The sequence below is a fragment of the Geotrypetes seraphini genome, chromosome 13 (assembly GCF_902459505.1).
Source record: "Geotrypetes seraphini chromosome 13, aGeoSer1.1, whole genome shotgun sequence".
Taxonomy (NCBI): Eukaryota; Metazoa; Chordata; class Amphibia; order Gymnophiona; family Dermophiidae; genus Geotrypetes; species Geotrypetes seraphini.
This window is the reverse complement of record NC_047096.1, coordinates 82,465,022-82,481,196: the sequence shown is the minus strand read 5'-3', so window position 1 is coordinate 82,481,196 and position 16,175 is coordinate 82,465,022. Positions and strand designations below refer to the sequence as shown.

At 42.1% G+C, this 16,175-nt stretch overlaps 1 protein-coding gene across 2 annotated transcripts in view; it reads right to left on the bottom strand.

Moving 5' to 3' along the window:
* Positions 1–1,433: 1,433 nt before the first annotated feature.
* DDX42 (DEAD-box helicase 42) overlaps positions 1,434–16,175 on the bottom strand; it is a 75,376-nt gene continuing 60,634 nt past the window's right edge. For both annotated transcript variants that reach the window (XM_033918155.1, XM_033918156.1), the window contains 7 exons: positions 14,941–14,988; positions 13,992–14,089; positions 13,102–13,378; positions 10,435–10,661; positions 9,597–9,710; positions 7,868–7,972; positions 1,434–4,022 (listed from right to left, as the gene is read on the bottom strand). In XM_033918155.1, coding sequence (XP_033774046.1) covers positions 3,309–4,022; positions 7,868–7,972; positions 9,597–9,710; positions 10,435–10,661; positions 13,102–13,378; positions 13,992–14,089; positions 14,941–14,988 — 1,583 coding nt within the window. In that variant the 3' untranslated portion in view covers positions 1,434–3,308. The remainder of the gene's footprint in view (positions 4,023–7,867; positions 7,973–9,596; positions 9,711–10,434; positions 10,662–13,101; positions 13,379–13,991; positions 14,090–14,940; positions 14,989–16,175) is intronic.

Sequence of the window (16,175 nt, the reverse complement as noted above, 5' to 3'; positions counted from 1 at the left end):
GGGAAATATCTTCAATAGCCCAGGCAGTGTGGTATTTATACAGGAGGGCACACCACAAGGAAAATGATGCACATGCTGTTCAAGTCCCTGAGCTAAACACACTTGTCAAAGTGTGCATATTGAGCAAGCCAAGGCTCGGAAAAACACAGTATTCATATTGGAATCTAGCTGGATAACTTCATTGTTTTCAAGCTATTTTAGGGTCTTAAGTCACACTAATTGCCCCTTAATGTGATGTAAAGGTCTTTATTCTAAGCCAGCAATATTTAGGGCACCACAAGATGGAAATTCATGTAAAGCAGCTCATTTCTATGTAAAAACCACTATGCAACTTACCGAGAACATTGGATGCACATCAGAAGTCACATTAAAATAACCCCAGCATAAAGTATCAGGTCTCAAAAGCACAACCTGATGCTCCCAAGTCAGAGCTGAAAGGAACCATGGTTCCATATATCTAATCGAACTCCTATCCATCCAACCCCCAAAGGTCCCCCATTCTTCATTTAGGACCTAAGAGCCCTATTCTGCCAAAATGGCATCCCTAGAGCTACCACCATTACAGGTCAGGTTTCTGTATAAGGAGGCATAACATTTAGTGGTAGCAGTTAAGAGACTATCGCTAGAGGTGTCATTTTGGAGGCAGCACTAACAGGTCTTGCCCTTGGACCACCAGGTACATTGGGCCATGACTTTGAAGCCATTGGAATAAATGCCACTCACAAGGGGGATAGTAGAGTTATTGATTTACTACAGGAGTCAGAAGCTTGTTGTACTGAGATACCGCAAGTTGCTGACTCTCATGGTAAATCAAGGTACAGTAAAAGGACACCTTTTACTCTACCTTGCTATTCCACCCCCCCTCAAATGTTTCTGAAAACTGCCCTCCCTATTTATGAAGGAAATTCTCAGTACACATGGCCCCAATCTACAATAACGGTGGTTGGAGTGGGAGTGTAGGAGGGCCTGAGTACTGGGTTTTGTATGAGACTAACAATCAAAAGGCAGACATGATCTAGTCAGTGGTAAAAACAGGACTGAGAGAACTGGTAAATAAAGAAAACAAAACCCAAACACACTTTTTTGGGAGGGGCAGGAACCTGGGTACTCGTTGAGCATAGTACGCTATGCTGCCGACATACCAAGATGATGTCACTATACCCCACACCAAATTCCCTAGTATGTGAATATATCCTATCCTATGCCAATATAACATAAATGTACCCTATGCCAAATAATGTGTATGTACTGTATCCTAATTTATCTGTCTTGAAAACATTGTGAATGTATCGCTGTAACCCATTCTGATATCCTGGGGAGGACGGGCTAGAAATCTAAATAAATAAATATATTAACGGAATGAGAGAGAAAATCTGCTGTGGACACAATCAATTCCCTAAGAAGAGAAAATGAAGCAAAACAGGTAGACATGCTCTGTTATAAAATATTTACTTCAGCCAGCAGGAAGAGTAACACACTTGGATAAAGAAAATTGAACAATGCTACAAAAAAGCTGACACATCTTTTGGATTTTGTTTCCTTTTTTGAAATTCAACACAACCTGACCAGTTGCTAACAGCACAACAAAATCAAAGTGAAAATAAAAATCGCTAAGACATTTAATACAAGGATTAAAGAAAAAGAAAACAAAAATGCCATAAAAATGTTTTTAGTACTGTATTAACTTTTTTGTTGGTGAGGGGCGAGAGAGCAGTAGCGGTGACTCACTGTATAATTTCCATGCATGAAACTCTAGAAATTCCTCTCCCTACATTCACAACTCTTCTCTGTCGACATCATTTACAAGTGCACCCTTCACTGGTTCAACAAATGGACAATTTTTTTCATAGATATCTGTGCAGTTCAATGCTAAACAGCAGCTTTCAAAACCTGCTGGATATTATAAATTGTGCCACACAATACTGTACACATTAATAACTCCTGAAAATAGTTTCCATTTGGTTACCTGCTCATCAGTTCCCAGGACAAGCTTGTTTGATCTTATTTCCCCATAAAGAAAATAAAGCTGCACAAACACCAAAGTGAATGCTGGCATTCATCCAACAGTTCTCAATTAACCCCTCTAAAAACAACCTATATCCTATCCTGTTTTCAAAGGCTCTATTGTGGATACATTAATCTATGCTCTGTTTTACAGGAAGACTGCTTTCATTGAACCTTGGCATGTAAATTATCCAAAATATACAATGTGCTGAAAATAAAGACAAACCTCAGAAACTCATAAATACCTTGAAATGGATAATTTAAATAAACTTGTCCTACATGTGATAGCTCAGTGCCAGGTCCGGTCTTGGTTACTTTCTAGGGAGTCAGCTTTCATAATTTGGGGATCACAGCCACTAAAGAACAGGCATATTCTGGATACAGGTGTACCAGATTCGAGAGGAAGCTGCTGTCTGTAGCTAAAATAGTTGGGTTGGCCTTAAGGTTAAAATTGTAAAAGGGGGAATCTTAATCAATGAAGCTGGTGACAGCTTTCAACTCAAATCTTTGTTTCTTCAGACTGTCTGATACTGGAACATCTTCCGACATTGCTTTTTCTGGCAACACCTGAAGACTAATGAAACAATATTCAAGCAGCCTTTCACTCTTAGGCCATGGGTGATATGAAAGAACCCAGATGCCCGACTCTTCGATAATTATCTCAACTTCTGTAACTGTTGTAGAGGAACAATCTCATACTTTAAAACATTGATATTTGTAATTATATAACTCAAACTATGGACCCAGAAGGTTTCTGGCCAAATGTTCTAGGACCAGTAACTCAATTGATAACAACTGAAATAGAGAAAAGAAGAGGAATGGACTCATGTTGTGCCACACAGGACAACTTAGCGGTAAGTTATACAAACATGTCTAGAAGGATTAGTTACCCAAATATAAACTAGCCACAGTGTCTCCTAAATTCCCTTCTCTCAGACATTGGCCTTGTATATAGTACATTGAGTAATATGATGTGTCAGTGACAGTTACAGCTATTATTCTCTTACAAGATGATTCTGTAAGATGCTTATTTTTTATATAACACAACTCTAGAAACAGAAAGCGGATGTCGACTTTCAATGAAAGCTTTAGGTAAAGGTTTACTTGGACAAAATGCATTATGAAACACAACGGCAGCTAACATAGTGTGTCCACTGATCTTCCCAAACAAACGAGAAAAGATACACTTATCTTATTTGAATCTCCAATTGTTGATGACAGAATAACCACCAACTGTAATGGGCCAAGGAAAGCACACCCACACCTTCACAAATACCAAAGGCTTCCACTGTTGAGATCCAATTTTAACTGTCCCATCGGCTTTTCTTACGTTTTGGTGGCTCAGGCACCACAAAACCATCCCCCTTGCTGTCCCGGCTGCTCCCACTCTCTTTTCTGCTTTCTCCATTTCTGCTGTCATTGTTGCTTCGGTTATCCCCATGTCGACTGCTGCTGCTGGAATGACGGCTTTCACTATGGCGATGGCCTTCTCCATGTCGGCTGCTGCCATCTCCATGTCGATAACTGTCGCCATGACGGCCACCATCTCCATGACGCTGGTTGTCATTGTGACGACTGCTGCCACCATCCCCATGACGCTGGCCGTCATTGTGGCGGCTGCTGCCACCATCCCCATGACGCTGGCCGTCATTGTGGCGGCTGCTGCTGCTGCTGCTTCGACTATCGCTGTATCTATCACGACTACTTCCACTAGTGCTGCCACTTTCCCGGCCTCCGCTGCCAGTTTCTCGTGCATTTCCTGTGGGGCTTGGGCTAGTGAGACTTGGAATACTGACACAAGGGTATCCTGCAGGAACACTGCTTAGGGTTCCCATGTTGACAAATCCTGGTATTCCCTTGGCAGCTAAAGCAGCTGGGTCGCTGGAATTTGCGCTGGATGAACTGGTCGGTATGGAGTTCAAGCTACCTGCACTGGTCCACCCGCTCGCATTACCAGCAGAACTTCCTGTCTTCTGGTTGGTAGTGCTGGCAGCAACAAAGTGGGTCTTGTATTGTGACTGTCTCGGGAAAATAAAATGACATGCTACATCAATGCTGTACCAAATCAGAAAGTCCTGAACATGCATAATGGACATCTCTTAAGGCTGCCTAATAGGTAAAACTTTGATTCAGTATAACCCCATTTGAACACTTAAAATTTCACATTATCCCAGATGATGTTAAAAATAAAATAGCAGACTTCTACTCTCCTTCCCAATTATTTAAAGGCAGCCAAGAAGTGGTGGCAGCAGTGCCTTCAGTCAGCACAGAAATCAGTACCAGTACAAAGGAGATGGCAGCATTGACCATTACTAAATATAGGTCATAGTTAACGTGGATTCCCCCCCTCCGGTACTTTTTTTTAATCCTGGTGGCAGAGTGGTGCACAAGGCAGGCGAGGGAGTAAGGGAGGGAGGGGGAAGAGGGTGCAGAAACTAGCAGGGTAGGGAGGGAAGGCTGGGTGTTGAGCCTGGCAGGACAGGGCAGTGAATATTATACTTGAATATTAACACCCCCCCCCCACTCCCCGGGTTTATATTCAAGTCAACCTTTTTTCCTCCTTTTCAGAGGAAAAAAAGGGTACCTCAGTTTATATGGATTGGTTTATATTCATGTATATACGCTACTGACCAGGTTAAAGTTTTGCACTCAATGCGAATTAACAGCTAAGGTTAAGATATACTATGTAAATACTCTCTATGGCAGCTATTGGAGGCACTCGAGCACAGTACTTAATTGTTAATGAACATTAACTACAAGGTGCTTTCCCCACCCCTATATTAAGGTTAAACAAAGCAAATGTTCTCCACAGACAGCAGTCTGATTATATGTCCTAATATGATTTTCCCCCTCCCCCACTATGTTTGTAACAATTTTTATTCTTGTAGAAACCACCTAGACATAAGCAGGTTATCAAATACTTAATAAAGTTGAAACGAGCCTGTATGGGAAGCTATTCCAATCTGGCAAAACTAAAAGCTTTGAAAGCTGCCTTACTACACATGCTTGCAATTTCCTGCCTGCTGCTGTCATGTCAGTCCCTTAATGCAGTTTTGAATACAATGCAACTCTTTGGGGAGTTCAGTGGGAATTAGAGTATGGCACGGGGAAAAAAATCTGTCCCCCCTTAACCACCCCGTCCCCGTCCCCGCAGCATCCACCCTTCCCTCTCGCCACCTCACTGCCCTTCGGCACCCCTTGCGCGGTCCGTGCATCTCCCTCCCCCTTACCTTCTCGGCGCGTTTTAAGGTTTCAGACTTGTTAAAAGCCGCCAGAGTGTTCGTGCAGTCACATGCGTATGTGGGCGGAAGCTTCTCCTCTGCCCTACAGCACTGGACCGCCATTCACGGAGCGGCAAAGTAGGAAGCAAAAAACTCATACCTGCCTTCTTGCCGCTCCGACTCTGCCTGGGGAGAAATTTGGATGGCAGGGCAGGAGGCTGAAAGCTCCTGCCCTACAGTTCTGGAATGCTGGAGGAGTTAAGGTAAGGGGGGGATCCTGCCTGCCTGCTTGCCTCAGGTTGGGGGGGCCCTGTCGGGGGGTGGGGGCCCTGCCTGCCTGCCACTAGACTTCTAGGCCTGCCTGTCTGCCATTAGGCCTGCCTGCCCTGTCCTGGCACTAGACCACTAGAGGGGGGACAGGGTGCAGAGCCTGGCAAGGGGTATGGGGTTGGGTGCAGAGCCTGGCAGGCAGAATTTGGTTCAGAATGTTTTTTTCTTGTTTTCCTCCTCTAATTCTTGGGTGCGTCTTATGGAGCGAAAAATACGGTAAAGTCTTATGCAAAATTGTCATTTCTTTAATGAGGTAAAACTTTATAGTTTATAAATATTTCTTTTAACAGTTAAAGGTGTCTGGTGTCTACCTTTGCCGGAGGCATGATTCTCTAACTGGCATCGTCATATGATTGACATGCGATCGGCGGCCAACGGCACCGGTTAGAGAATTCGGGCCTAAGTTTCTATCACAGAAAGACAAGCTTAAATTCACCTTCGTAATGCTGATTAAATACAAGTTTCAGTTGATTCTGATACTCTAAAGATTATATGGGGTAAGATACTGACAAATGGACCACTACGAATATAACCAATGTATCATGACAATTATCATCCATAGTGACTTTAAATGTTAGAGAACATACATACAAGAACTTTAAAAAAAAAAAATTATATTCCACATATCCTACAATTCTATACGGATTACAAATTATTCAGGTACTCAAGCATTTTTCTCTAACTTTCCCAGCGGGTTCCCACTCTAATGTACCTGTGGTAATGGGGATTAAGTAACTTGCCCAGGATCACAAGTAGCAATGCGGGATTCGATCCCAGAACCTCAGGGTGCCAAGGCTGTAGCTCTAACCACTGTACCCTACACACCCACTTCATTGGGAATTTAAATCTGAATCATTATTAGTTTTATTTGATATATTAAAAAACTGAAAATACAAGGGATCTTCAAAAAGTTTCCACACTTTTTTTTTTAAACACTATTTATTAAATATCTCAAAAGCAAATTGCCAGATAGCTGTCAGCATTTTCTGTTGGCCTAACCAATGTCAGCAAAGCCCTATGGGAGATTATGGAGTGTGTGATGCAGGGTTTAGAGCTACAGCCTCAGCACCCTGAGGCTGTGGGTTCAAATCCCTTGCTGCTCCTTGTGACCCTGGGCAAGTCACTTAATCCCCTCATTGCCCCAGGTACACTAGATAGAGTTTGAGCCCTCTGGGACAGATAGGGAAATATGATAAAGTACCTGAATGTAAACCACTTAGGATATAAGTGGAATATAAATAAATAATATCTGATCTTGGTGATGTCAGTGTAGATAGACTTTAGAATGCCTAAATTACTTCTAAAGATGTTGGCACAGCCCTGAGGTTCAAAAGATGTGCTAAGGTCCAGATGTTGACTATGCATGCTAGGATCGGAACATCAATGATATCTGTGGCTGGCGTAGAACTATGGAATGCCTTGCCCGGTATCCTGCGGTTTTTTGTGGAGAGGATGAATTTTAAGAAAATGCTGAAAACTCAATTATTTGCCAATGCCTTCTTATGCTAAGGTATAGAATTTTTTGACAGCAATGCATGATTTAAAGCTTGCTTGTATTTATGAATTGGTTGAATTTGCGCTCTATCCCTGTTTATAACAGGGACGATTAATGATGTTGTTTAGACATGTCTATGTTAAACGCGATAATCGTAGGGAAACAAGATTTTATATATGTGATATGGAAACCGCATAGTTGTATGCGGTATGAGCAATTGTCACAGGCTGTGGGGAACAAGTACTAGGGGGCACTCAGAGAAACTGAAAGGGGACAGGTTTAGAATCAATGCCAGGAAGTTCTTCTTCACTCAGAGAGTAGTGGACACATGGAACACACTCCCAGAGGTTGTGATTGGGCAGAACACACTGCGGGGACTCAAAGAAGGTTTGGATAAATTCCTGAAAGATACAGGGATTGAGGGGTACGGATAGAAGTAGTGATAGGTTACAGGGTGAGTCAGGGACCACTTGACAGGTCATGGACCTGATGGGCCGACGCAGGTGCGGACTGCTGGGCGCGATGGACCTCTGGTCTGACCCAGCGGAGGCAACTTCTTATGTTCTTATGAAATATTGGAAACTCCCGTCTATGAGGGACAGTTTCTCTCTATTCTTTGGGAATAGGAATTTGGATTGATTGCTCAAGTTCTATTGGGAGAAGTTTTATTGTTGTATAAAAACAGAGCAGAAGGGGGAAGAAGTATATGTGAAAGAGGGGACTGTATCCCTGCCATGAAGATCCAGCATCCTCTCTTCCCTTATCTAAATAATGAATGGAGATGCTGTTCTGATGTAAGGCAACTGTTGGCACCCACCTGAAAGGCAGCTTTCATCGCAGAGAGTCTGTCTCCCATAGCTCCTGAAGATGGTTTGTATGCCTCATAGTTACTCATGATGTTGTTGTTGTTGTTATTGCGTTCCTGGGTGTAAGGGGTAAAGAAGGAAAAAAGTCGAGGTCAGAGCCTTTCAACACATTTTTCAAAATGGCTGCTATGCAGAAACTCTCAACATCTGTAGTGAATGCAGCTTTTTTCCAAGCTGAAGAGCCTTAACCATTTTAGTCTTTCCTCATATGAGAGGAGTTCCATCCCCTTTATCATCTTAGTCGCTCTTCTTTGAACCTTTTCTAGTGCCACTATATCTTTCTTGAGATAAGGAGACCAGTCCAGAATCATAGCTCAGCTGATAAAAACTGGATTTCAGATCTTCTGACCACCTCACCTTTCCAGTCACCCCAGACAGGGACTCCCAGGACCTCACAGGAAAATTAGGGAAGACACACGGTCCAGTTCTGATCCCGGCATACCACCATGGAACCGCGCAGCCAGCGCTCTACCCTTTTGCAGACAAACCTAGGGTGAGGTGGCTCCAGAACCCGGAGACATAATCTTGACCTGTAGGCAGTCTGAGGGACTTACTGCAAGTATGCTAACAGGCCACCCCCCCAGAAGCAGACAACATAAATATAAAAGTTTTTGATCTCTCGCCAAAAGATATCCCTGAAGGGAGTATCCACAGCACAAAGGCAAAACCCGTGCCAAAAGACAAATTAAATGAACTAGAAATGTAAAATGAATCATGAGCAAAAGAGACAAGAGCAGCAGTCAAAGCTGCAGATTCAGACTGGATGTGGACACCTAGGGAGGGACTACAGGTTTGTTTTTGAATTTCGAGTACCTACAGCTCAAAGCTAGAGGAGATTCCAGAGTTTATTGTACAAGAATATGCGTTCTTAACATCTTTTCGGTTATCACCCCTTCTCTATTTAAGAGAAGAAACTACCTTAATCAATTTTAAGTCCTAAAGAAAAACCTTCTTGTTTAACGATGCATTGGGAACATAAATGGCCTTCTAAGGACAACTGGAGGATGCGTTTCTTTTTCCCCTTTTATGCTCTTTTCTTTTAAGATTGTACTTCTACCCCTTCTTCCTTTTATTTTATGTATGTCCAAATTGTTTTGTTCTGTTGTGCAATAAGCTCCCAGTGCTGTCTGTATCTGTTCATTTTAACTATAATATATGATTAGATGGTATATATTTGCCGTTTTCTGGAATCTGCTTTGTGTATCACAAATAGAAAATGCAGGATATCAAAAACAATAAATGAATAGCGACACCCCTCTATTTAGCTTCTCAGTAGACCACAGATGTAGCATCACTTTATTGCTTACAGTTCGCAAAATACTGTTCAGTCTACATCTGACCGCATTGTCTCAAGTATAAAAACTTGGTGGACGCCTGGAATGCTCTCCCAAAGGAGGTTATTAAGGAATCCACTGTGCTAGGATTCAAAGGCAAATTAGATGCACATCTCCTTACGAGAGACATAGAGGGTTATGGGTGACTAAAACTACATCAGGTATATACCTGATAGGGCCTCCGCGTGTGCGGATCGCCGGACTCGATGGACCATGGGTCTGATCCGGAGATGGCAGTTCTTATGTTATGTTATGTTCTCTAGGGACATGGAAGTATTTCCTGTAACTGAATGAACTTGCCTTGAACTATCACTGAAAAATGTGAGAGCTCCATCCTTTTACTCACAGTAGAAATATCAGCACCAAGTCCTGGGCGCTCTCGATAGCCCAGTCCACCACCACCAACATTCAGCTTCTTGCCTTTCCCACCTTTAAAACGGGATTTCCGAAACCAGGCATTCTGTGAAATACAAACACAGAAAATTATAGTTCTCCAAGCCAACAAGGTGCAGTGCCACCTGTTAAGGACAAACTGTGCCCGCAAATATGGAAAAATTGTGATAACTTTAGGGCCGACTCTGACCCACCCCCACCCTGGACCTCTTCACATCTTAACCGGTGGTCTAGTGGTGAAGCGGGTCAGGAGCGATCTTCCTACGCTCTTGTCCCATGCAGATCTGTAAACAAAAATGGCCACTGTGGGTTCCCACTGTAGACTCATGAGACCATGGGAACTCACAACAGCCATTTTTGTTGAAGGCTCTGTATGGGCAGGAATGTATGAAGATCACTCCTGCTCCGCTTCACCGCTAGACCACCAGGTAAGGTGTGGAGATGTCTGGGAGGTGGGGATGGGTCAGGGTTTAGAAATTCATGAATAACTGAAGTTGCTAGTCCTAAACCTGTGAATTTGGAGGGAGAAGTGTAGATAAGAAATCCTATTATTCCTTGACACAGATTCATTAAGCACGTTTTTTTTTCTTGCCACCGCCTCTCTGCCTTCTGATTTATTCCTTGATTTTATCATGCATTGATTTTGTAAATTTTGTTAGGAGCTCCCCAGTACCAAATTCATTACCTTTAATTCAAAATAATGTAGCAAAATTGATTAAATGGTGTCTCTAAATTTCATAATGTTATTCCTTTTCTCAAGAAAGAGCATTAGTTTCCATTTAACCTCATACCTGCATTGCTAGGTCCATAAGCTCTTTGGAAACATACTGGTTGGCACCTTCAAGATTTCTGACCAGGTCCCCAGCAAAGTTGACATCTTTTGGGGTCAGGAGGGTGTACGCAATACCCTTCTCCCCAGCTCTGCCAGTACGGCCAATTCTGTGAGTATGAGTGTCTATGTCACGGGCTACGTCATAATTGATCACAGTCTTGATGGAAGGAATATCCAAACCACGAGCTGTAATTAACACAGAGAAATTGAATCAGTAATACTATTTCCCCTTTTTGACTTCTCATTTACTCCAAGACATATAGCCTCTTCTATCAAACTGCGCTAGCAGTTTTTAGCACACAGAGCCGCGTTTGATAAAAGAGGCCAATGGTCTTTCTAAAAAAAATAATAATAATAATTAAAAAAAAAAAAAAATGAATGAGACAGCAGAAAACCCTTTTCAAATAAACCAAATACCACCAGAAAAGTTTACTTGGGCCTCAGTTGTAATCAGTAGGTGGATATGTGAAAATCTGTTGCTTCTGCTTACTCAACTCTTGTGCTGTGAGCATTTAGTTGAAAAATGTAATTGTAAAACCACGTCTTCCTTTAAGAAACTTGTGCTTCTGCTATAAAAAGAAATCTTAAGTCTGAGAGGAGAGGAGACAGGATATTTCTCTGAGTAATGAGCATGCTTGCGCTGTGCCGCGTCCCAACATAGGATAACTTATGCCAATTAATATACACACATAGATGTACTTTCATTAAAATAATATTTATTCATTTTATATCAAATTAAATTTGAGGTGAAAAAATTTGAATTAAAATGCCAATTAATTATATGCGTTCCATGCCCATAAGCAGTCTGTGTGTGGGAGCCATATCAAAAAACAAAAGGAATTGACCCCAAAATATCCACAAAGAAGAAAATCCAGAGAAAACCAAAAAAACTCTGTGGAGTGACGATGTTCCCAAATGGACTTTATTTGAAAGTATCAAAGTTCCAAAGGTACACTAAAATCATCCACATAAGAGCCTTAAAGGACCTAGTCCGCTAGGGATACAGGACCCAACACGGTCCGCGTTTCAACAAAAAGTCTTCATCAGGGGTCCCTGGGGGTCCTATAAAGGTGAGTACGTGGGAACCAATTGTGTGGTGAACCGGAAGCTTGCATTTCCGGTTCACCACACAATTGTTTCCCACGTATTCACCTTTATAGGACCCCCAGGGACCCCTGAAGAAGACTTTTTGTCGAAACGCGGACCGTGTTGGGTCCTGTATCCCTAGCGGACTAGGTCCTTTAAGGCTCTTATGTGGATGATTTACTTTTATGTGGATGGAATTATTTTATGTGGATGATTTTAGTGTACCTTTGGAACTTTGATACTTTCAAATAAAGTCCATTTGGGAGCCATATCAGCCATGAGACGAGGTTTCCACTTGAAAAAGGGCATCATAGTTGTTTATATACTTTAAAATGACCAATGACATGTCACTCTGGTCTTCCAATGTTCAGCTAGCACCAGAATGGTTTCAGGACTCAAGGATCTCCCGTATGAGGAACAGCTGGATAAGTTGCAGCTATACTCAAACGAAGAACGCAGAGAGAGGGGAGACATGATCGAGACGTTCAAATATGTCACGAGCCGTATCGAGGTGGAAGAAGATCTCTTTTTTCTTAAAGGACCCACGGCGACAAGAGGGCATCCGTGGAAAATCAAGGGTGGCAAATTTCATGGTGATACCAGAAAATACTTCTTCACCGAAAGGGTGGTTGATCGCTGGAAAAGTCTTCCACAACAGGTAATTGAGGCCAGCAGTGTGCCTGATTTTAAGAAAAGGTGGGATTGGCATGTCGGATCTCTTCATGGAGGTAGATAGGGGATGGGTCTTGGTGTGGGCAGACTGGATGGGCCGTGGCCCTTTTCTGCCGTCATTTCTATGTCTTAAAACTTTTACAGTAACACGCATAAAGAAAAGTTTTACAAAGTATACAAGATATAGATATATATATATCCCCGCCAACATGGATTTACCAAAGGCAGGTCCTGCCAATCCAATCTAATTAGTTTCTTTGACTGGATAACAAGGAAACTGGATGTGGGGGAGTCCCCAGCCAATGAATTATAGCATAGTGGATGAACAACAGAGAGGCTCTTCTGATCTGCACCAAAAATGATGCAAAAAAACCCCACAAAACAGCACACACAAGGTCCCAAGAACAAATAATCCTTTATTAAACACCCAACATGGTCCAAGTTAGCTATTCATGGGCTAACTAATTAGAAGGTTAATAAAATTCACACCTCCCAGCTGTCATGAAAATGCTCAGCAGCATCAACATGAAGTTTTCCAGGTAAAACTGCAAAAGTAGTACTGCTGAGCATTTTCATGACAGCTGGGAGGTGTGAATTTTATTAGCCTAGTTAGTACTGAACATAAGAATAGCCATACTGGGTCAGACCACTGGTCCATCAAGCCCAGTAGCCCGTTCTCACAGTGGCCAATCCAGGTCACTAGTACCTGGCCAAAACCCAAGGAGTAGCAAGATTCCATGCTACTGATCCAGAGCAACCAAACAATAAGGGCAATGAAAATTCTACAGCTCAATAAACTCCCTTCCCCACATTTCTGTAAGTAATACAAGCTTTTGGGTGTCATGGTTATTAGGTAATGATACCTTACCTGCTACATCAGTAGCAACTAACAAGGGAATGGTCTTCTTCTTGAATTCAGAAATTACTTTGTTCCTTTCATTTTGATCCATATCTCCATGTAGCAGGCCCAAAATGTGATCTTCCAATTTGAGATTACTGGCCAGTTCTTCTGCATTTGCCTTTTTGGTGACAAACAGAAGGACACTCCCCTTCGACAGGAACTCTACCAGTCGATTGGTCAACCAGCACCACTTGTCAGGGCCCGTGGGCAGGATCTCCACGACCTGTGTAACATCTTCATTTGCCTATCAGAGGAGATAGCAAGAAAAGAGAATGTACAATACCTTGCTAATAATGCATGTAAATGTACAGTTTAGCAGACTGTTTCAAGGGTGGGAGGAGGACTGAAATTCAGATGCTGCTTATTCTACACTGGTCCTTGCTTAACTTCTACCTGTTTTAACAGTTCATGACAGACTGATGTTGGTGAGAATTCATGTCTCAGCATTGCAAAGCTGAAGGAAGCATGATATCGAGGTGTTCCTGAGAGAACAGAAGGTCAAAATCAAAACCACCATAAGGATCTTCTAGTAATATTCAAGCCTGAAAGGAAATGGGGTTGCTTTGCCCAGGTTGCTACTATAATTAGCAACTGTTGAGGCCAGAGCTGCACATGATGGAATGCACATTACTATACTGGACAACGGAGACTAACGATGTGCATGTGATAATCACTTCTAACCTCTAAGCAGAACATGCTAAATGTTCAAAAAGATTTAAGGAATAAATAAATAAAAAATAAAGCCAGCAGCAATTTGACACCTGGTTTGGGGATCCAAGTTAAGATTAAACACAAGATATGTACAGAAGGGAGGTGTGGTGGAACCAAACTGCTAAGAAAAATGTTACATAGGTTACCTCTCCAATATCTCCCTGTACCACTCGGATTGGGTCGATAAGGATATCCCTGGCCAGCTTTTCAATCTTCTTCCGGAATGTGGCACTGAACAAAAGGGCTGAAAGGCCAAATAACTGACTTTTTATTGTGCAAGAAATTAGGCAGATGCAACCAGCATCAAGTGATATCTAAAAACAACAGATTGACTACCAAGGACTTGATTTGCACTAGGCAAGACTCTACTGGCACAAAATCTGGACAGAAATCATGAATTTGAAGACAATGCTGTTTGAGCAAGCTTACCAGCTGTAACACCACAACACTGAACAAAATGTGACATTATTGAAACTTGCAGGATATTTATATTTTGTGACATTATTGAAACTTGCAGGATATTTATATTTTGCTGGCTGTACTTTTGAAGTACAGGGCAGCAGGATTATGTATGATTCACTCTGTATGATTATAGGAAAGGAGTGGGTTAATTTGGTCTTGGTTGATTTGTTTATGCTGTTTTTGTGTTGATGAAATTTGTAAGTTTTTACTGTAACCCATTTAGAATGACAATATTGAGCAGAATATAAATGATAGATAAGAAATAAATAAATGTTTCTACATTGGCTGTTTCTTGAATACCTCTTCTTTTCCTAATACAATGATTAATAATACATAATGCCTCAACTTTCGGTCAAGACACTGTGCTGTCCTTTTCTATAGATGTGCCTCACTTGTGAATTGGGTAACAAGCTCTGCCTTTGCACTTGAATCACAGAACTGGACACAGCATGGGACCGCAAGTCACCCAAAATGTGTAGTAGTGGTTTTCTTTAATTAATAGACTATTTGTAGCAGGCCAAACAAACAAAAAAAAAAAAAAAAACGCATAAGATTGGTGATCTGGCAGAAAATCAACTCTAAACAAATACCAGTCCAACACAAAAAGAGTACCATGTCAAGGATTGCACATACTTTGTCTGTCTGGTTGTACATGGCTTGCAACTGATCGCACCTGACACTCTGGTAGAGGGGAAAAAAAAAAAAGAATATTCACAAATATGAACTTTTTTTAGCAGCACAAAATTATTTAAAAAAACAATGTAGAAAGATGTAAACTACAGAATGTAATTTCATTTTTTATTTTTTTTTTTTAATATATCAAAGTAAAACAAAAACAAAGGAAATACTTTTTTGGTAAAGTATGTATAAACCACTACTCCCCATTTAACATGAAAACCATTCAGGTTATTAAAGAAAATTAGCTTCTATATATAAAACTTTTGGGTTGGGAATCCCAAATGGGATCATAAAACTTACATGTGGGTTCATTATCTTGGTGGGCTTTCCACAGATGCATCATTATTCTGCAGCTTGGAGATGGGGAGGAGGAGTCACATAATTTCATTGGCCATAATTATAGGGTCACAGTCACAAAAAGATTGGGACGGAGTGTTTTGGGAGAAAATAAGTAATAGCACCTTGAGTCTCCAAGTAGCATCTAGCTGCATCATGGAGGCAACCTGCTTAAGTTCTGGGTTCTAGGAATAGCCTTCTTTCAAAAGTCTACATCTAGGATGGAAATATCCTCTGATTTTGGTCTGTCTCAACCCTTTTCTGGAAGCACAACACCAAGGAAATCTGAAGAATAAGCTCCTGGATCTCTTCCCGTTGAAAAATGCACACCACAGATGCATCCTCACTAGGTGGTGGAACTGAAAAACCTCCGCCAGCGGTATCTGTCCCCCTCAAGAGGATCCTGGAGGTCCACCAAGGGGTCCCAAGTACTCATCAATCAAAAACTGCTCCCCGTACAAAAATATCATCGTCCCAAGAAACCCTCGGCTGCTTGGATGAAAGAAGAGGGGACGGGGTTGAAACTGGTGCTGAGGAGGGGGGGCTGAACAGGGGTGGACGCGGAGTGAACTCTCCCCTCGAGATCCCCAGGGCGGAAGCAGGACCCCCGGCTGCCTGAAGATAAGCCTCGCACAAGGCTAAAACAAAATCAGGGGAAAAAACCCCTGGCGGCCAAAAGCAGCAGCAGAAACCTGCCCCTATCTCTCCAATACAAGGGGAAGGTCACCTGAGGCTGCAGACAAAATGGAGGAGCTTCCCGCCAAAATTGGAATAAAACTCACCAAAAAACTCTCCCAAGCCCTGTAGCGGCTGAGAGGCCTGAACCGCCCCAGCTGCTAAAGCAAGCAAGCTGG